The following is a 21,633-nucleotide window of genomic DNA, read 5'->3' as shown; positions in this document are numbered from 1 at the left end:
AATCTCCAAATCCACAGCATGGCTTTTTCTTTTTCTATGGTGTTCCTCAAGGACTTGGTGGCTTAATGTGGTATTTGAAAAACAAGGTCTATGAAAAAGAAGGGTGTGGGGGGGTGGAGGGGTGGGGGCGTGGGGGGTGGGGGGTGGAAAAGGTTAACAACCTCAGCCTATGCTGTTAGTTTCCGTTGTAGATGGCACTGGTTAACTAGGCCATTTTGATGAAAATGACAAACTTAAACAATGGCCTTAACCAAAATTAAAAAATAGGCTCGAAAAACAACTGAGAAATCAGCTGCAGGCTTGCTAACCTCCCTCACTGGTGAGGAATGTGGAACTGTTGCAGGGAGGAGAAGCCATCACAGCAAATGTACAAGCATATGTATGAATCAGCGATGATTTAAGCAGTGATTCGTTTTTTCAAGGTGCCTCTGGTAAGATCAATTTTTATGTAAAGTACCCTCCCCAAGGGCTTTGTCAGTGGCTCTTGTGTCGGCTGTAGTCACAGTTAATGGTCAGATTATATGTGGCCATTTGTCTCTTTTATTAGAGAACTGCTTAGTGGCGCCACAACACAACTACTGAGAAACCTGTTTGTTTCCAATAACTCATGTCTTTCTGGTTGAGCTAGTTGGTGCAGTGCAGTCACTTTTGTGCACATGATATCATGTCAACAAGAACAGCGGCCATTTTCTGCAGCCTGCCCTATCTTTAGAAAGGAGAAACTACTCTGATAACAGGGCTGCCATAACAACACAATGTGCAGCTTATCCCACGGCACAGACTAGTGCAGCGCATGCGGGTTGTTTTTCCCATATGCAAATAGCAGGCGGGTTTCGGGAGGCGATTCACTTTCGACATCATTTAGTCAGTTGACCGACCAGCAAGGCCATTCTGTGTGAGTGTGTGTTTGCCTAGGGAGTGAATCATCTGACTTATACAACTCTGGTGTGTCACCCATCTCACTCTGTGCAATAAAAAGCCAGCTGATTGCAGAGACTAGACATTTTTTTTTTACATTTTCCACTCGTTCATTCATTTAAAATAAGAGCTGTGATTGAAGAAAAAAGCAATAAAATGATTTTGTTGATCAAGACTAATACTAAATATAGATATAAATCATAAATCATGACCGCAGTATTTAGTGAAAAAAAAAATCTGGATTATCATTTTAGACATAATCACAGAGCATCTCGGGTGAATACAGAAATGTATCACAAAGGGGCAGTGCTCTACAGCCTCCAGGAAGGTCATGCACTCGATTTTAGGAGGGATTACATCAAAACAGCCAAGGAGGGCAAAGGCCGTGTGATTTGGAACATTTCCGTGTAGAGAGAGAATTTACCCTGTGAGAAAAAAAAGACTGCTTGCCTAACACCCGAGTGTGTTCAGTGGTTTGTTCCACTCACCCATGACGATGAGCAACATCTTCCTGCTGCGGATACCGGGGGCCTTCTTCACCTTACACTGGTAGGTCCCCGAGTCCGCCGACTTCAGCCCCGTTAGGTTGATGGAGGCGTCGCCGTTCTTGGGGTCAGCTGAGTTGAAGTGGACTCGACCCTTCATTTGGGGGTAGTAGTCCTCGTAGGACCTGTCGCCTGAGTACAGGATCACCTGGATGTGGGGAGGGAGTGCAGGAAAGAGAGTTTGAGTTAAAAACTTTAGAGTGACGTACTGTATCTTACTTATCTGTTGATAAAACTCCTTCCAGAAAATGAATAAAATAACGGCCTTGAAATGACAGTTGTGTGCTCGCTGAGAGATAAGGACTTGCTCACTGAACCAACCAAAATATATGGAAGAGAGAAAAGCACCCTCTCTTTTATCTCTGCAGTGCCCTTCAGACCTGGCAGCCTGCGCTGTTCTGCCCTTTCTGTGCTCAACAAGAATGAAGGTGGAACAAACAAAGCGACCACTGTGGAGCCAAATCAACACCTGCTGTTTCAACAAAGAGCAGTAGCCCCCAATTCTGTAACCCCCCCGCCCCCCTCCTTCACACACACACACACACACACACACACACACACACACACACACACACACACACACACACACACACACACAGTCTGGGTCTTGGAAGCAGGAAAGGAAATGCCTAGAAATAAAGGCCAGGTGGAGCCAACAAGACACCTCATAGCTGGTAGCTATGAGAGTGATGGAGGAGGGGAAAACAAAAGGAAAAGAATGAGGAGGGGAAAAGAAAAGCAAACAACAATGAAAAGAGTTCTCATTCTCTTTCATAGACATTGGCATATTCTTGCACATTTCCATGGAGACAGTCATCAACATGCTTTTCTGTGCCACGATCAGCGCCAGGCATACGCACAGCAATACCCCTGGGTAGGTAGAGAGGAGGAGAGTGGAAAGACTCAAAAACATGGCAGGAGGAGAGGAAGAATAATGAATCCATCAGAGGAGGCAGAACACTTAAAGGAAGCATGAGAGGAGCACAACAAAGGGAAACATGGGCGGTGTTCGAAACTGCCTACTATACTACTGACAAACTCAGTATGCAGAATGCCGTACATACGGCATACTGTGTTCCTCAGTAGCGGGAGTAAGAAACTGCTTTAGCCTTTAAACAAGCTCTTAAAGCACCGGACAAAAAAACAAACTCGTACAACTTTTGCTATATTATCGAAAAATGCAACTTTTTGTTTATGACCAATGTTTGTTTTCTTTATAAGTTACTGCATGGTTTAGCTCCACCACCCCTTCAACAATTCATTCTAACAGCTCATGGTGAAGTAAGACAAACAGGATTATCAACGAGGGGAGACGCTACAGTTACAGCAACAAAACAGTGGAATGATATCCCTACAAATATTACAGTAATGTCAAAAAGGGTCATGTTGTCTCAGCAGGTATCTCTCTGCCCCGTCAGAGGCAGCGCTTTCGTCTCTTCCCTCGTCACTTCCTGCTGCTCTGCAGGCGGTCTGTGAACGTGACTGGCTGGCTCTCCAGCGAGCTATGCCCGTGGGTGATTGTGGAGCTTTTCAACTCCAAAAAGGCAGATAATCACAGGTTGCCGTTAATTTTATAACGGACATCTGTGTTGTTACATTTAAACAAACCATCCGTCAACAGGGAAATAAAAGCATCTTGTCTACAGACCGGTCTCTTGAGAGAGCTCCAGCCAGCTCATAGCGATCTGTGAGCGTGACTGCCCGGCTGGCGAGGTAGCGACCCCGGCAGGCTCTAGCTAGCTGCCACGGCAGTTTGTGGAGCTTCTAAACTCCGAAATCGTTGGAGCAAATGTTCGATTCGCCATCTAATATCGTAAAACTGTGATATTCAAAATCTACACAGTTGATTTCTCGCCTCAAAAATGTTCAGCAGTGACTTTAGTGATGAAATAGCTACAACTGTAGTTGTGACTATAGCCTGTACTGTTCCAGTGCTTTGCATTATGGGATACAGTAGAAGAGGTCGACTGGTCCGATGCATACTGGAGATTTTTTCCAAATCAGTATGACATCCGGGTATTTTTGGCATACTGTAGATTTTGCTTTTGTTTGTATACTGCATACTACATGCTACATTTTGACCAAATCAGTACGTACTACTAGTATAGTATGGAGTTTCGAATTCAGCCAGAGTCAGGGATGTTCTGGGTTGTCTAGAGCAAGTTGCCTCTCTGCCACATTTCCAAAAGGAAGACTAGCTCCTGGAGCTCGAAGGCAAGCGTGCTCGCAGTGGACGCCATGCTCATCTTGTACATATTAGCCGTGTAAACAGGTAATGTAGTTAAAATTCCACCTGGCTCTCAGGGGAGGGAAACCTATCCTTCACTGGGGATCAGAACCTCAGCAGTAATAACAGCAATATGCGAGATGAGACCACGGAGGAGAGGAAATTAAATTGCCCCGAGCACAGCCAGACAAGAACTCTCACATGAGCTCAACCACTTCACAGGCACACAGATGGGAGTGCTTACACAGAGGCACACCTCTTGCAAAAAAAAAAAAAAAAAATCTGAACTGCACAATAACCTTGAAAATCATGATCCAATGAAAAAAAAAATCCCATAAAGAGCCCGGGGAATGAAAATGAAAAGGGCAAATGACTAGACAAACTGGCGGGGGCTGGAAAGGACAGAAGAGCACCACCGTCTGTGTGCTGCATTTCGGAACAGGTACGACATTCACTGATACAATCGCCACCTGGCCTGGCCAGTCTCAGTGGACGGATCATGCTGCAGAGGTAACAGACCTCTATTGGCCGGGATCCCTTTCATCAGACACATGTAAAGATGAGGTCATTGTCATGTGATGCTGTTGCACAGGCGGGGAAGAGGAAGAGGTGCAGATCATTTGAGAGGCAAAGCAGGGAGCCGCGATACCTGTTTACTCTAAACAACCTGCAGAGATCGGGGAGTGCAGCATCCCAGGCTTTTAACTTGAATGACTCGTGCCACATGCTGCTTTCACGGGAACAGCTCTGCTTCAAACTGCTTCACAAGGTTAAAGCACCATCACTACCTGAAAGTGTCCTTCAACAGTGACGCTATAGAGAATGCAACGAAATGTGGCCATTAGCATTCATGTTCATCCCTGATATACAAACAAACAAACAATGCAATTTCCACCAAACAGTGTCACGGCTTTACGTCCAAATCCTCCAATACTTTGTCAACATGCACACATTCCCGTCGCAATACGTTCAGTAAACAAAAGGCTCTGCTGTGCTCAAGGACAAAAGAGACAGTTTGTATGATATGGAATAAAGCTATGTATTTCTCTGAGCAAATTCCACACCATTGAGATCAGTGGCGGCTGCTGACTTTAAAAGGGAGGACAGGAAGAAAACCAGCCCTTATTTTGCACTTGCACCTCCATTTTATGTATGCTCAGTGCTGCTTGATGTGCTCACATGTTCCTAATTTTTGTGTGTCATATGTAGGGGGGGGGAATATTTTTTATAAATTATACTGAGTTTTTGTAATGGATTATTTTAAACAATTAATATTTTGATCTCCCTTTTGCCTCTCAAAAATAGAGGAGGAGCAACCTCCTCTGCCTCTGTGGACCAGCCTCAACTGATTCAGATTTAGTTTTCATAATTGTTTCCCTTGTTGTTCTCACAGTGGTGGTGAGCTCTCAGGGCACACCCTGCTTTCAGCTAATCTGTAGCCAGGCAATGAGAGCCAAATGCTAATGACTGTTACTGTAGGCATGCCTGGCATCTCCCATTCAAGCCCAACAAAGCAACATGCATTAGCTACGCTTCACCACCCGGACCCTGATGATATGTGGGATGTGTCAGATGAAGGAGGCCATCATGTCCCCACCAGATACCGGATTGAATAGACAATGCATTACTTCTGATTGCATCAACACAAAGAAACTGATATATGGTTCATGAATATGAACAAAGTTACTAAAGTAAGGGTTGTTTGCACATTCCAGGCACACCACACAACCCATCTCCCTGTTTGCAAAAACAGGGCTTCCAGTTCCTGGTTATATAACCCTGTGGACTGATCCTGTTGACTAGTTCTCCACTTTAAAGTTTTATCCGATAGTGGCTGTCCTTTAAGAGCAGCCTGGATTTGCTGATCTCAGGCCATGTGAGCAAAGGTTCACCATGGTCTCTGAGCATTTGGACGCCTGTGGCTATAAAGTTTAGCCTTCATTCTCATCTCCTTGCCTGACCTAGTAGCTTTGGTCCTTGCTGATCGGCCTAATCCCATTTAACACTGTCACATATATTAAAGCAGCCCCTTGGAATTAATGTGCCGCTAATTAAGAAGAATTCACCCCGAGCGTGACTTCATAATGGTAAAAGGCTATACGAATGTGAGCGTGTGTGTGTATATAGCGAGCAAAATCTGATAGGTCAAGGAGAACAAATGTGTTCAGAGAGAGATGTCTGGCCTGTTTAAATTCCTACGAAGGTTTGGCAACATTAATGGATGTCCAGATAGATCTCAGCAAAACAGCACATAATAAAGAAAATAAACTGTGGAACCAGATGCAATTTGGGAACATTTAGCCGGGTTTCCACCAAGAAGTTCCTGGTAATTTTAGTCCTGGGACTACTTTTCAAGGAACTAAAAGGTCCCTTCAGCCCATTGTTGTCTGTGTTTCCAGCTCGGCCTAAAGACCTGCGAAGATTAGTCCGCTGTCCCCGAAAGTTCCTGTACTTCCAGAAAGTACTACCCCCGACCAGGGCCTTTTGGGGGGTAAAATGTCCCCGGAAAAAGTCCCGGAACTTAATTTAGACCCTGTTTTTCTCGTTGTTTCACGATGGCTACGTTCTAAAGCACAAATAAACAACCATCAAACACTCAACAGATGATTTACTGTGGAGACAGACGCTCTTAGTTTCATTTTCCTCCTCTGCATTTCATTCATTACATGCAGCAATAAATATCGTCGTTGCAGTGAGACAAAATCGAATGTTTATTTTTTTCTAAGGTTCATTCTTTTCCAATATGTTTTTTTTCTCTCTATGAAACAGGTGGACACACTGAGCTGCAGAGTGTGTTTACTGCTGTGACCACCAGCAACCTTCGCCTAATGTCATGTTTCTTTTTCATACGTCAGCAGACTAATTTGCCTAATCTTCGCAGGTGTTTAGACCGCAGTGGAAACGCAGACAACAGAGGGCTGCAGGAACCTTTTAGTTCCTTAAAAAATAGTTCCAGGAAATTTTAGTGGAAACCTGGCTAATGAGTTACTCAAATGGTTCCTAGTTTCGGATAAAAGTTCCTGCAGTCAAAAAGGGGCTTTTGTATTTCTACAGCTGCATTCGGACATGAAGAGGAAGAAGCCCTAGTGAGGAACCACCCACGTTGAATTCTGTGCTTCCCTATAGTATTGTTGAGACACTGAAAAAACAGACAATTTAAAAAGCACTGAAATCAATATTTCATCATAAGAACTATTGATATAGTGAGATTAACGATAATGATAGACTGCTTAACTCCACCTCCCTTTGCTCCACCAGTCCAGTTAATGATTCAGAGGGAAAACAAAGTAGGTCAAAAACAAATAAATGGGGGTAACTGGTGTCTCCGTGCTGGCACAAGAGCAGAAGCAGGAGTACAGAGGTTAACCTGGGTGAGAGGAGGACCGGTTGGGTCGGTGGACAGAGAGGACAGTGGGTGGATGATAGAGACAGAGAACCTTAATGATGAGCCTGTGACCTATTTCTAACATTTGGGCCAGAAAAAAACTAAAACCATGGGATACAGGGGGAAAAAAAGAGAGTGGAGGAGAGGGATGGGAAGGCTTTGTGACAGGTGGGGGAGTAGAGAGCCACGGGAGAGGATCACACCCTTGGAACGATCTGCAGCAAGAATCATTCTCTATGGCTGTGAAAGCCCCGAGGGCATGTGGAGATCCTGTAGAGTTGTGTAGTCCTCCCTTTCCATGGCCGAGGGCCATGCTGGAAACGAAAGACACAGCCTGGGATAAAGGGAGCTCCCACCGCTCCCACTGTGTGTCTGTGAGAACACTGCAGACTACAAAATGCTCAATAGAAGTACATGTGGCTCAAATTACATTTGTCTTGCATACTGTATACTTCCTTTGTTACACTGTAACACTTCTAGGAAATACACACTTAGCATCAAACCTGTATTGCAAAACATACCAAACAACACAGACACACTACGAGCAAATGAGGGACTTTTAAAGTCTTGGCGCGAAACAAGATGCACCGTCTCCTCATTGTTTACTCTTCTACCTGCTTAATACAGGTGACATTTCTGTTACGGTGACACCCGTCCCTGGGACCCGTAACAGGCACATATGCTTGCTTTATGCAAATGTATGTATTTATTTATTATTGGAAATCAATTAACAACACAAAACATTGACAAATGTTGTCCAGAAACCCTCACAGGTACTGCATTTAGCATAAACAATATGCTCAAATCATAACATGGCAAACTCAAGTCCAACAGGCAACAACAGCTGGCAGTGTGTCAGTGTGCTGACTTGATTATGACTTGTCATAAACTGCATGTGATTATCATAAAGTGGGCATGTCTTTAAAGAGACAAAGGTCAGATGTTTTCCTCGCCTTAATTTAGCGTAAATTTGGAGCGTTATTTAGCGTCCTTCAAGACAAACTAGCACGACATGGTTGGTACCAACGGTTTCATTAGGGTTTTTCTAGTTTCATATGAGGCCAGTATCTTGAGTTTTGAGCCCGCTACAACCTAAAAATCGCAAGTCGCGTAAATGCATTAAAGTAATTAGTTAAAACAAATTTGCCTTAACACGTTATTATCGCATTAACTTTGACAGACTTAGTTTAAACCTATGAGAAGCTGCATACAGAAGACCAGGTTGAAAAAGTGAAATAAAACTGCATTTTCAATGTTTTTGGGGAACATCCACACGTACCACTTTGTCCTCTTTCTGGTTGTCGGAGGACAACAAGCTCCATTCAATATCCAGCGGTCCAGAATCCTCAGGGGCTAGAGAGAACTGGCAGTCCAGCTTCACACTCTGACCGCTGGCCTTCTCTATGGATGTGGGCCCCGTAGATGTGATCTCAAGACCAGATGCCAAACCTGGACAGACACACACAAAGAGAGGAAATTAATGCACTGCAACATGAATAATAATAAAAACATTGAATGCCATTTAATGCCAGCTTCACGATCATACCAGCAAAAGAATGACTTAAACCACAATTATTTATTAAGGACATTTTATTGACATTTATATCATATTTTTATCAGTAGAGAGACCAGCTGTATATAATTGTATAATTCCTAGAAATATAATTAATCAATCAATGTGACCTGAATCCAGATGAGTGGCAGAACATGGATGGATGTCTTAACCAATTAAAATTATTAAATGTATTCAATTTTTTGCTAAAACAGACACTTGCCCATTGCAAGATGATGAGCTAATGTATAGCAGTAGTAACAGAGCTTACTACAGGTCTGAAGGTACTGAATGAAACAATAAAAAAAGGATAAGGAACAGCCTCCTGCAGCACAATCCACTGTCAGCAATCACACTTTTAGTTTTATAAGTGTGTAACATCTCCCAACAATCTGATATAAAACATTTTATAACTAGCATCACTGCCTGCAAGGTAACATATTCAAGATCTTTGTAAATTACATTTTAAATTAACTTTTTAAAACATTAAACGTAAGGATTTTTTGAGGAAAGTGAATTCAATGCTTTTTAAGACTTTTCAAGACCTGCAGATTCAGATTGAGAGGCTCATCGAACCAAGGCAATTGCGAAGCGTCGCTAAATAGGTGGCGGAACACGTGTTTGTACGCTTGGCAGAGCTCAGATGACCTCAGACAGAGCATACTCTGAGGATTTGTACCAGCCTTGGACCATGAGGATCCTTGAGACTGCATGTTTCTCAATAAAACATTTTTCATCTCATTCAGGAGTGATGAAGTATTACAGATTGCTTATGTGTAGATGACTTTTTCACTCATATTCATCCATGCAGCTCAGGACAATGAGGTGGCCTTTTGAATATTAAAATCACTTAGACTCAGTGACATATTGGTGACCACTATAACTTTTTTATAAGAGAAAATCATCGACAGTTAATTAGCCCACCACAATTTATATGTGCAGCATTTCGGCCAGAAAGATCTCACCAAGCAGCACTTTTCATGCAATTTGACCTTGTTTTGGCAGCAGTAAAGAGCTGTTCCTTTAACTGTTTTGAAGCGTATTCCTTATTCATAATAGTTTGTCCATCCTGAGACCAAATGAGTGAAAGCTCTGTAGTAATTGTTAGCTATTATTAGTAGCTATATAGCAAAAAGAAAATACCACTAATTTGTGAGGGAAATGTCTTTGATTTTTGGGTTGCTGGAAAAAATTTAATAAATAATGCCTGGCAATGACTGATATATTTGACTTCAGGACATCTCAGACTACATACATGTTGAAAATCAAACATTTTTAATGTATAAATTTAGATATTTTCCAAAGTAAAAGTCTCTGGAAGAGTATGATTCAACTTTTTCCCATGGTCTAGTGTTAAAAAAGTTAACAAAAATTGCAAATACTTGTAGAATCTCAATACTTAAAAATCGCAGTACATATCGACTCGGCACCCGAGTATCGTGATAGTATTGAATCGGGAGATAGGTGAATTGTCCCAGCCCTACACACCACCAGGTCACACAATCACAGCCACGTTCAGGTTTTTACTTTTTTTCCGGTGAATGAATTAATGAGTGTTCATTTTTAACATTGTCCAAAACGACTGAACGAAGACTACAGATTGTAAATTCATGTCTTTTTTTGGTGATGGAAAATTCTGTTGCTTGCATCTAATTGAACTGAGTTGATGAAAATTGTTTACGTGCTTTACAGATACATTTTCAGTTGGCAGTCAGATGTTTTGGTTCGGGGGATGTGTCACTCATGAAATAAATATGGCTTAAGCTCATCTGAGAATTAACTCTTAATAAAATATGCATCATGTAAATCACACAGTGAAAAAAATACACTAATAAGAGTAGAACACAGCTTAGCTGAAGGAAGGGTGATGATAATAATAAAGAAAGGGAAACTGTAGCCCATCACCAAACTGGAGCAGTCTCTTAAGCATTTATTCTTAGAAGGAATAAACATAATTTCCTGGTGACATCAACTGGGTTAAGATTCTCCATTCAATACAAGATTTAAGCCGCAGCAAGGAACACAGTCCATAGAGAATGGAGTTGTCACATGCTGCCTCGACACATTAAAATCCTTCTGACAGCCTGCCACCTTCCAGTCAGCGAGCGGGGGGAGAACAGCTTTATAAAATAAAAAAAATCACCACAATATGTTGCTGCTAAACAGCGTGTGTGTGTAACAAATACTTATCACGTCCCACAAATGACACCAAACGTGTAACTGAAATGTTCTGCTGATGAAAGAATTTCCACTTCATCTAAAACATAAAAAAAACATAGCATTTTTCTTAAGCTACATCTGTATCTCATTTCGCTGCTTTCACACTGACAGATGGAGCTGACTCAAACATAATGGGTGAAACAGGAGCCAAACTTGGCAACTGGAAACACTTTGTTAACCTCTTTTCTCTTCCTGGAAAGGTTTCCATAAAAGACGAACAAAACGAGAGTACATGCAGCTACACAACCACAAAGGGATCTGAAAGCACATTATGAATGTTGTACTGTAGTGCAGATAATTTGTACTACTGCTATAATCACAATTTATACTCTGTATAAGCTACACACGGTCTTCCAACCCACCTGACCGCTCTCAATCAAATCTACCAACAGTATGAGCAGGGTCAAGGTGACAGGATATCAAGTATGCAACGTAAATAAAGAAAATGAAAGTATTTATTTTGATTGTGATATTGACACTAGGGCTGTCAACGGTAACGTGGTAATGCGTTAATGCAAATTCGTTTTGACGCCACTAATTTCTTTAACACGGCTCAGTTTTAAAGCTAGAGTGAAGATACTGGCATCATATGAAACTAGAAAGCCTAACAAATCCATTGGTACCAACCATGTCATACTAGCATGTCGCTACAAAGTTACCCTTTTTTGGCGAGGAAAAACTGGCATGGCCATTTTCAAAGGGGTCCCTTGACCTCTGACCTCAAGATATGTGAATGAAAATGGGTTCTATGGGTACCCACGAGTCTCCCCTTTACAGACATGCCCACTTTATGATAATTACATGCAGTTTGGGGCAAGTCATAGCCAAGTCAGCACACTGACACACTGACAGCTGTTGTTGCCTGTTGGGCTGCAGTTTGCCATGTTATGATTTGGGTATATTTTTTTATACTAAATGCAGTACCTGTGAGGGTTTCTGGACAATATTTGTCATTGTTTTGTGTTGTTAATAGATTTCCAATTATAAATATATACATACATTTGCATAAAGTAAGCATATTGGCCCGCTCCCATGTTGATAAGAGTATTAAATACTTGACAAATCTCCCTTTAAGGTACATTTTGAACAAATAAAAAATGTGCGATTAATAGTGATTAACTATTTTAATTAATTGATGACCCTTATTGATTGCCGCTTGTGTGAGGGCAGTTTCTAGATCCTGGCCCTCAGGGTACGGAGGGTGTGAGCTACAGGTTGAGGTCCCTGCCGCATCACATGTCCATCAGCTTTGTTTCAGCCTCAAACCTCACTTCCCTCTGGGCTGTGGTAGGACAAATGAATGAAAAATACACCAGAGACTTGCACGCATATAGAGAGTGACAGTCTCAGTCACACCCGCTATTGTTGAAGCCCACAGCCTGTAAGCACTTGATATGGTTGCAAAGCACAGGCATAGTTTTATTCCCTATCCGTCGGCGCTGCAGCTGGTCGTTTCAGCCCACGGATTTTGACAGGCGCCCTTGATGGGAGCGATCCATCGCCTTCAGCAGAAGCAAGAGAAACAGGGAGCGATATAGAAAGAACTGAGATGTATGTCTGTCACTGTCAAAACGGATACACAGCTTGGCATCTGCATGACGGAAAGCTATGTCAATTCATCAAGCTCTTAAAGAAGACGGGGCATTTCTCAAAGTTGCTTAGAAAGGGGAGAAAATTGCCTTCTGTGAGAAAAAGAAAGTATTCGGAGTGAACAGTTTATCAGAGAGACTGGTTTCTCTGACGGGCATTAAGGGACACTGTCTGATGTACCTGTTAAATCAATGACAGACCTGTGAGGCCTTAGACAGCATTTGTTTAAATTACAGTTCAGCCAGAGGCCTCTTCTATTCAGCAACACACAAATGGGAAAAAGGTGCCATTTCAGGATATCATCCCTTCCATTGGCAAACAGATTTGTTTGCTTATAAACCTGCCTGTGTGGCGGCTCAGGTGACAGCAGTAGCAAGGCAAAGAAACATAAACACCATGAGTGTAATCTAAAGTTAATTCCACATTCAATCAACAGACAGGATTCTGTAAACCGGTTTAATCCATCTACTGCACGTATAAGGTTGTGGAGAAGAACTGTGGTAAATGCAAATGAGATAATTGGGTTAGTTTATTTAAAGGCACCGCAAATCTACAATTATAGCAAAGCAGGCAGATGTTCAAGGCCCTGAAAACTAAAACACATTTTAATACGAGTGATGGTCCTACTAAAACACACTTTATCTGCTAAGGTTTGAACAGTTTGGGTTATTTCTCAAGAGAGATTTTGTTTTTGTCTTTGCTTTTCTCACTGATTTGAAGTCAGTTGAAAAAAGGTGATGCAATATTTGAATCAAAATGCAAAGACAAATGTGTGGTTGTTTTCTTATGTTTCCAGCACTGTCAATTAAATCTGATCAAACCACACCCATACAGTCTTGATTGATTGCTGCTTATTTAGTCATGAATATGAACATAAATTTGTAAGATTTGCTATGAGAGAAAACATCAACAAAGCATTCTAGTAATATCATCCCAGCAGCCCTTAAATTATGTATGATCATCATCCTTAGCTATAAAAGGCATTTGTGAGAAATAAAAGTGGCACAGTTTTACATTTCATGTACAAGCACCCAGATGGCATCCTTTCTATGAAAGACAAATCTACAAAGCTCAGTAAAAAAACAATCATTTTAATAAAAAAAGTCAATAAATGGAGCCTGTAAACAGGACAGGAAGAAGGGAAATGAGTCCTGATGAAGATTCTGTGACCAGTCAAATCGGTGGCTGCCATCTAAACAACAATGTCACATAAATAATAATAATATAGACACTAAAGAAATAATGAAGAAAGTGTAAACTAATATGGATTGATCCACACAAGCAATTTGAATTTAAAGCTCCTGGAAACGTGATTTAAAATCTTCTGTTATTCCTCTACAACATTGAATATGTATTACTTAGTGTGCAACCATCAAAGTTAAACAACATCCTTAGGTATCAATTCTTAAGAGTTTAAAACATAAAAATTCAGCTAATCTGCATCATCAGGACTGTGTGGGTGGGGTTATCAGATTTGATTGACAGGGAAACCCCCGTATAAAATAACCCAAACTGTTCCAACTCTGGCAGAAAATTGTGTGTTCATGTAGGACTCCATTACTCATAATAAAAAGATGATTGAGAAATTAGATTTCAGGGCCTTTAAGATGACAAATGATCATGATTAATTAAAAAATAACAGCACTTATCATAACTAACTTGGACATGGCAATTTAAATGACTGAAGAATGGCTAATAACTGGCTGGAGAAATCATCCAGCCACTAGCTTCTTACAGTAAAAATAACACAAATAACTCTGTAACCAGGCAGCTCATGCTGTTAATCAGTAACTATCAGGTATCAACACATGCTGTACACAGTGTTTGTGTAAACCTTGGACCAGGTTACTCAGAGCAGGAATGATTTTACTGAGCTCAAAGTCTCTGCCACAGTGAGAGAGCGCTCCATATAATTAATGGCGTATATAGGGTGACAGTCTGTATTTAGAGTAATGGCTCCAGAGCTAAAGTAAACTGGCCTTCTTCCTCCAAGGTAATATAATCGGCTGATAAGAGAGACCATCATTACAGTCCAAGGAAAACTATGAAAAATCGGCTGTTGGTAAAAGCAGTCAAGCATATACACCAGACACACACACACAACTTCCTTGAGCTCAGAGTCTGCTGTTGTAGTAAGAATGTGTCCTACTGTGTGGGTGTGTGTATGTGTGTGCGTCTGCGTAGTAGGGGAGCCGAGCAGTGGGGGAGGGCACGCTGGCTAATTAAAAAGTCTGTCTTAATAACTATTCATTGCTGCCTGTGTCTCTTTTTCCCTCCAGTCTCCACCACACTGTCTGACACAGCACATCCCAGCGTGGTTACTGGGAGACTGGGAATGAACAAGAGGAATTTAGGGTGTCAGCGCGCTCCACCCAATACCCCCACTGCCATTCATTCACTCACCCCCCCCACCTCTCCATCCCTCCCTGCCTTTCCACCTCCTCTCCAACACACCCATGATTGTGGAGTGCCGGTCCCCTAGGCCTCCAATTCTCTCCGGTCCTGCTGATTGTAAACCCCACCACCCACCCCCCTCCACCTTTGTCGACATACAATGGGGAGCGAATCCTGTCTCCTGGCAACCAATCCCTCGGAGAAGGTTGCCGTGGCGCTTAAGAGACAGCATGAGAGAGAGAGAGAAAGAGAGATAGAAAGAGGTAGGTAGACAGAGAGGGAGAAAGAGGTTAAGTAGGTGGAGACACAAGGGAGAGTTATAAAAAGGAAAGTTAACGCTACCTCGCCATTAAAAAGCGTTTGTGGAAGTGAACAAAGTCCAGCTCAAACCTTTCATGGTGAGACGTCTTTATAAACATCCACATGATTTCATCACTAAGGAACACTGTAAACAGGCATGGTTTCTCTAGAAATGATTTTGTTGATTGAAATGATGGGATGAAAATCAATCAATGACAACTTTTGAATGTGGGTAATTGCTTGTTTTTCTCTGTTTTTTATCGTTGTAAACTGAATAATACCTTCGAGTTTTTTTTTGATGAGTGGCAGGTAGGACAAAGAGAACAATCCGGAGACCTTCCTTTGGGCAATGATAACTTGGAATGGGCATTTGTCATTATCATCTACATTTTAACAACTAATAAACTTTAAAGACTTTAACAGAACCTGTCTGTATAGCCCAAAGTGTGTTTTTGCAGACATGATGTTAAGTGTAAGGAGTACACAGTACACTTCAGCAGACAGCAATAAGCCCTGAAACCAGGAGACAGTTTAACACGCTAACCTCTACTGACCCTTGTGCTACCCAGCTAAAGACCCTCAGAGCCTTGGCGTGGGCCACAGTGGGTCATAAGCCTCTTTCTCCACACTTTGACCTTAAAGAGCATCCTTGGGAGTAAAGTCTGGAAAGGCAAGTCTTACCACGGGGAGATAAAGACAGCAGCTATTTCAGGCTCACAACTCAGCAACAGCAACAAGAAAAGCTTGGCAAGGTGAAAGAGGTGAATGACGTCACGCTGGGATTTACTCCTGTTTGCCTTCTTTAAGGTTTGCTTTATGCAGTAACCCTTGTATTGGGTCTGATGTAAGCCTCAGCGGCAGTGGAAGCATTGGTCTAGTATTTCAGTTCAATTTTAAGTATTTCGGTCAAATAGCTATGGACAAAGAGTGTGTGTGGCAGGGAAATATGTATCTATGAATTAGAAAATTCATATATGCAAGTATGAATTTACATCTTTTTCTCATTAAACAACACTGCAAGTGGAAATATTTTTAGTTTAGTGCATCTTGGAAAGAAAAACCCACACAGAGTAAACAATCTTGAAAACAATATTATTTTCCAACCAAGTGAAAAGAAAATGTCACACTCATAAGAGCAAACAAAAAAAAAAAAAACAGTGACAGAGCTTTTGAAAATTGTGGCAGATTTTGTTGGATGGGCAATGATGGTGGGACGAACATTAGTGACTCATTATAGTAAAATTGCAGTCTGGGGGGCTCTGGAATGAGCAAATTAAACAGCACAGACGCTCTCCCCATCATAGAACAGCCAAGCCAATCCCCTGTGACCACGCCGGAGAACATCAATTATTTCGGGCACAGCAGAGGATAACTGCATAACTTGGTCGCTGCTCAAAAAGAAGGCTCTGACGCTCGCCCCAGTGCCCCCCGCTGGAGCTATTCAATTTGAAGCAATGTGGGTGCCCTGAGAGCGAGCCTTGGTTTATTTAGTGTTGCAGAGGGCTGGGACTGTTGAACCATACTGATTGTGCTGTAATGCAGCCTGAAAGCTCCACTTGCCACACAGAGCTGCCATCAATTCCCAGCGCAGATGACCTAAAGGCTGTTTTGACATAATTGAACATTAAGTGATGAAGGGGTGACGAATGACAGGCACTTTACTCGACTGCCTGAGCATTTGACAGCTTTTAGACGAGCCTACGGGGGATGTGGTTAACGCCATTGCTGTGAAGGTCCACAGTAACCAATCATTAAAAGGGGCAATGTTTTTTTTCTTTTTTAATCATATTTCATGTACATTCAAATTAGATTTGTAATCCCACCATCAGGTTGGTAAAAACTGATGTCTCAATTAAGGAACTACAGGAAGGAAGGAAAGACACCGACAATGGCTTGTTCCTTAAAGGGACTGTGTGTAAGTGTTTACATGTATTTAAACATTTTTTAATAATTTTGTATTGCCAACGTGTGAACAGGTTGTAACCTAACAAAAACAACAAGACCTTCCGCGACTTTCTGGTATTTACGGGAAAAACGTGTCAGAAGGGGATTAATCATTACATCAATTAAGGGAGCCATCGGGGAGGGTCTTTGTGTTATGTTGTTTTTGATATACTGATGTACTCGGAAATACGAATCAGTTTTTGTGTTGACTGCAGAGACGCAAAGCTCAGATCTTTTATGCAAATAAAGAGTCTTTTGCATCTTCACCAGCCTTTTTCTCCTGAGTCTGATTTTCACCTACAGTGGTTTTAGCTGGCTAATGTTGCTAACGTTAATCAACATGATGCCTGTCAATCACGTTCAGTCTTGTGTGTGTCGCCTCACTGTTTTGACTGATGCTCTCGTCTATGTAGTGCGAGCACAAGCACGAGCAACAGGACGCTGACTGTTGTTGACTTAACGGCTACAGGTGTCACTGTTAACAAGCAATTTCTAATTCTTCCATAGAGTCCCTTTAATGGTAGTCTTCATCACAGGGACTCTCTAGTCATAGCCCTGGGATTTGTACTTCTTATTTATAGAATGCATTAGCATTTTACAAGGTGTGGGACTGTGCATTTAAGCAGATGCTGCTCGACTAACCTCTCTGCCACCATGAATTGTTCTAAAGCTTGACACAAACCACTAAAAGCAGCCCTGGCCAACAATACATCCCTTCCCCCATCCCTGTGAGAGGAGGCAAATTTATCTAAAGAACCCTGAAGAGTCAGATAAGACCCCCCAGTGTCTCAGAGACTCGTGGAAACACACACAGATATACAAAAGGCCTGCGTCCCTCAGGATTTGTTGAAGCCCAGGGACTAATGGGAGATGGTGACAATGTGGGGGCTGGCTGTGCCGTAAAGCCGATAGGCAAGACGCCAGTCCATGGAAGAGCACACAGATAACCCGCTGATAACACCCACACAGGAAACAACAAGCTAATGTGCCAATGTAGTCATGTGAGGAGGAAATTAAAACCGAAAAGAGACACATGAAGGTGCTGTATATGAGGCGTTTCAGAGATACATTGGTGTGCCTCGTTTATATAAAACACCTGTCTGTAGATGCAAAAACATGAAACAGCTGGAGTGTTTTCTGCAGTCAGAGATGCCAGAGGAGTAATTACCAAATCATGTCACTTTGCAGGGGGATAAAAGCAACAATTCCCTGCAAGCAATTAGTGAACATGTGAAAGCAGTTTGCATGACTTGAGAAATGGCGCAAAACTGAAATATGCCTCACAAACACAAATCTCTTTGTTGTCACTTAAAGGACCAGTGTGTAACAATAAGAAGGATCTAATGGCAGAAATGAGTATGTTTTCTTTTGTGTATAATCACCTGAAAATAACAATCGTATTTTCGTTACCTTATCATGAGCCGTTTACATCTACATATGGAGAGTGTCCTCTCTTCATGGAACCATCCGCCATGTTGCAGTGCCACGTTTCTATAGTAGCCCAGAGCGGCTTGGGCCGGCGTCGATAACGTTACTCCCTCCCGTCGCCGCCGCTCTCTCTCTTTCTCTTGCTTGACCACTCACTTCCCTCGTACACACTCTATGGACTGGCTCTGCTCCAGATGACCTACACTACTCTTACAACAACTGGCTCTAGAGTGGGCCATTCGCGTTTTCGCATCGGCCACCGTAGCACTCCAACATGCTCGGCACACGGGAGAGGCTTCAGTTGGTTGCAATCTTAACCTCACCGCTAGATACCACCAGATCCTACACACTGGACCTTTAATCCTCATCAGCGACATTGTCATCCCCGCTACATCTGCTATCAACATTAGATTGCATCCAAATATGCTTAACTATTACACTTTAACCTGACTTTTCACATACACGTCAGACCTGCTTTCAAATCTTGCTGATTTGCCAGAATATCCTGGTCGACACGGCTCACAAAAGATCAGAGACACACTGCAATCACGTGTTGCTGATTTCTGACCACTCCCTAGGTGGTTTGAAATTTTGATTTCATCCAGCTATAACAGGATCACCCAAGATGCATGTTAAGTTCTGGGAATGATGGAGTGACCTCCAGAAGGTGAGGCGTCTTTATCAAAAATCTTTTTTAAAAATCTTTTTTTTATACTTTTGTGGAATACAAAATCACTTGAGGACTGAAAGAAATCCTGTTTAATCATAGGCATGTGTTTGTGTTCCAAGCTTCCAGCAGTTTACTATGAAACAAAAAAATGAAAGCCAAATGTCTCAGTGGGGTGTAGTCATGGGGCGTCTCTCTCTCTCTCTCTCTCCTGACACAGGAGTTTCTCCTCACTGAGGGGGAGGCAGCCATGCTACTGCCGATCCTAACCGCCCTCCATCCCCCAAAACAAATAAAGTGTCTGATACAGACCAGGCCCCTGCCGGCGCCCCAGACCCAGCCTTTGTCCGGGCCCCGCGGCACGGTGCCAACTGTGATCAGGAGGCAGCATCGCTGATCACACAGTGAGACACAAGTGCAGCAGAGTGCAGCTACTTCATTCAGACTGATGATGGACTCTCACAGAGTTATTTTAACTGTGGGACAGGACGTGTTGGAGAGTTGATCCAGATAATACAGGTTTTAGAGAACATACAAACTCAGATGCACAACTGCAATGCAGACCAGCAAAATGTGTGAGACAGAATACAGAAGCCAACAAAGGTTTCTCACGAACGTGCTTAATTATGTCAGAGAGGTGAACAGCTTAAAGCAATAGAGCGTGAATATCATACGAGAACATTCCCCTTGAAACAAAGGGCTAAATTAGGGATTAGAAGTTATTTCTGGAGCTCCTAACAAGCCTGCTTTTCAACATCATTGGTGATGGAATTTTGAAAAAACTCAGAAACTCCTCGGGAGGGGAAACAATTTCACATTTCTGGAATTTCCAGAGCTCAGCAATTTTGTCGGCTCAGTCTGAGGTGGGCTGGATGTTTCACTGCACCGTGTTCGCTGACATAGAGGCTGTGAGAACGAACAGGGCAGGTTTAGTCAGATTTGCCTTTCTCAGGGATGAGAAATGACTTCCTCATAGCATCTGAAACACATCACTGACACTCACAACTCTGGTATCTTGGTTCAGTCAACTGAAGACTTTTTTTAAATCAACATTGTCTTGAAAAAAGGTGCTTAGGTGGTAAATCTAGTCACATATACACCAACTGTATGTAAACACCAATGGAGAGGTAAAGACTCTTATGGCTCACTGCCAAACCACTAAAGGGATTAAGGTGTGAGGCCAGACTGCAGACAGAGGCAAGTATAAAAGTATCAGGAATTCAAACATACAGTAAATGCCTCCCAGTGAATTCCTGGGTTCCTCCCTTATTTCTTTAGAGTGCAGCATATTTTTGAAAGTCTGAGAGACCGTGACCACCATTTGAAATAATTTAGAACCAGGGCTGTCAAAGTTAACGCGGTAATAATGCGTTAACGCAAATTAATTTTTATTCCACTAATGTCTTTAACACAACTTGCAATTTTTAGGTTGTAGCGGGTGTGAAGATACTGGCATCATATGAAGAAAACCTAAGGAATCCATTTAGTTCCAACCATGTCATACTAGCTTTTCTCTACAAAGTTAGGCTAAATTTTGGTGAAGAATAACTTGCATGGCCATTTTCAGAGGGGTCTCTTGACCTCTGACCTCAAGATATGTGAATGAAAATGGGTATTATGGGTACCCACGAGTCTCCCCTTTACAGACATGCCCACTTTTATGCTAAATGCAGTACCTGTGAGGGTTTCTGTACAATACTTGTCATTGTTTTGTGTTGTTAATTGATTCCCAATAATAAATATATACATACATTTGCATAAAGCAAGCATATTTGCCCACTCCCATGTTGATAAAAGTATTAAATACTTGACAAATCTCCCATTAAGGTATACTTTGAACAGATAAAAAAAATTGCAATTAATTTGCGATTAATCGTAATTAACTATTAAATATTTTAGTCCATTGACAGCCCTACTTAGAACTGACTCACCAAAATCTACACTACCTTAGAAAGATGAAAAGTAAACAATGAAAAAGTAACTTATTTCAGTTGATAAATTATCTATCTGACATATTTCCTTGAATCTGAGTTAGTTTGCTGGTTAAAAATTGCTATGATGTGAGTCAGCGTTACAGCTGATTTTCTCATGTTTTGTGTAGAACGCAGAAGGCCAGCTCCTGCAGATTAAGATATTACCTCTGCCTGTGCTAGATTTACACAGTAACCTGTTTCCCATGTAGTGCAGAGGCATGTGTGGCTGTCAGCTAGGTTGGCTGCGAGGCAGTCAATGAGTCTGCCTTGCTCACGCCGTTACCTCTAGGCTCTGCTCTAAAATTAGGTCCCCTGCCTGAAGGACATTGCATGATGGTGGACTTCTGGACATTGGTAGAAAATACACAGTCCTATATGTGTTGTATGCCCAGAGTGTGACATCAAAAGCCAAAGAACCAACACAGCCTATTTCAGCGAAAACATATCAGATTGCAGCTGAAAGCTCCCCGAGGACAAAAATGGCGCATTG

The 21,633-nt window shown here is 42.1% G+C and overlaps 1 protein-coding gene across 1 annotated transcript in view; it reads right to left on the bottom strand.

The window, feature by feature from the left end:
* Nucleotides 1-21,633, bottom strand: part of cxadr (CXADR Ig-like cell adhesion molecule) — a 44,197-nt gene that overhangs the window by 10,239 nt on the left and 12,325 nt on the right. The window contains exons 2-3 of the mRNA XM_037748394.1: nt 8,355-8,524; nt 1,407-1,611 (exon numbers count right to left, since the gene is read on the bottom strand). Of these exons, the coding sequence (XP_037604322.1) occupies nt 1,407-1,611; nt 8,355-8,524 (375 nt within the window). The remainder of the gene's footprint in view (nt 1-1,406; nt 1,612-8,354; nt 8,525-21,633) is intronic.

This window comes from Sebastes umbrosus, chromosome 17 (assembly GCF_015220745.1).
Source record: "Sebastes umbrosus isolate fSebUmb1 chromosome 17, fSebUmb1.pri, whole genome shotgun sequence".
NCBI classification, from domain to species: Eukaryota; Metazoa; Chordata; class Actinopteri; order Perciformes; family Sebastidae; genus Sebastes; species Sebastes umbrosus.
This window is presented reverse-complemented; position numbering and strand designations above follow the sequence as displayed.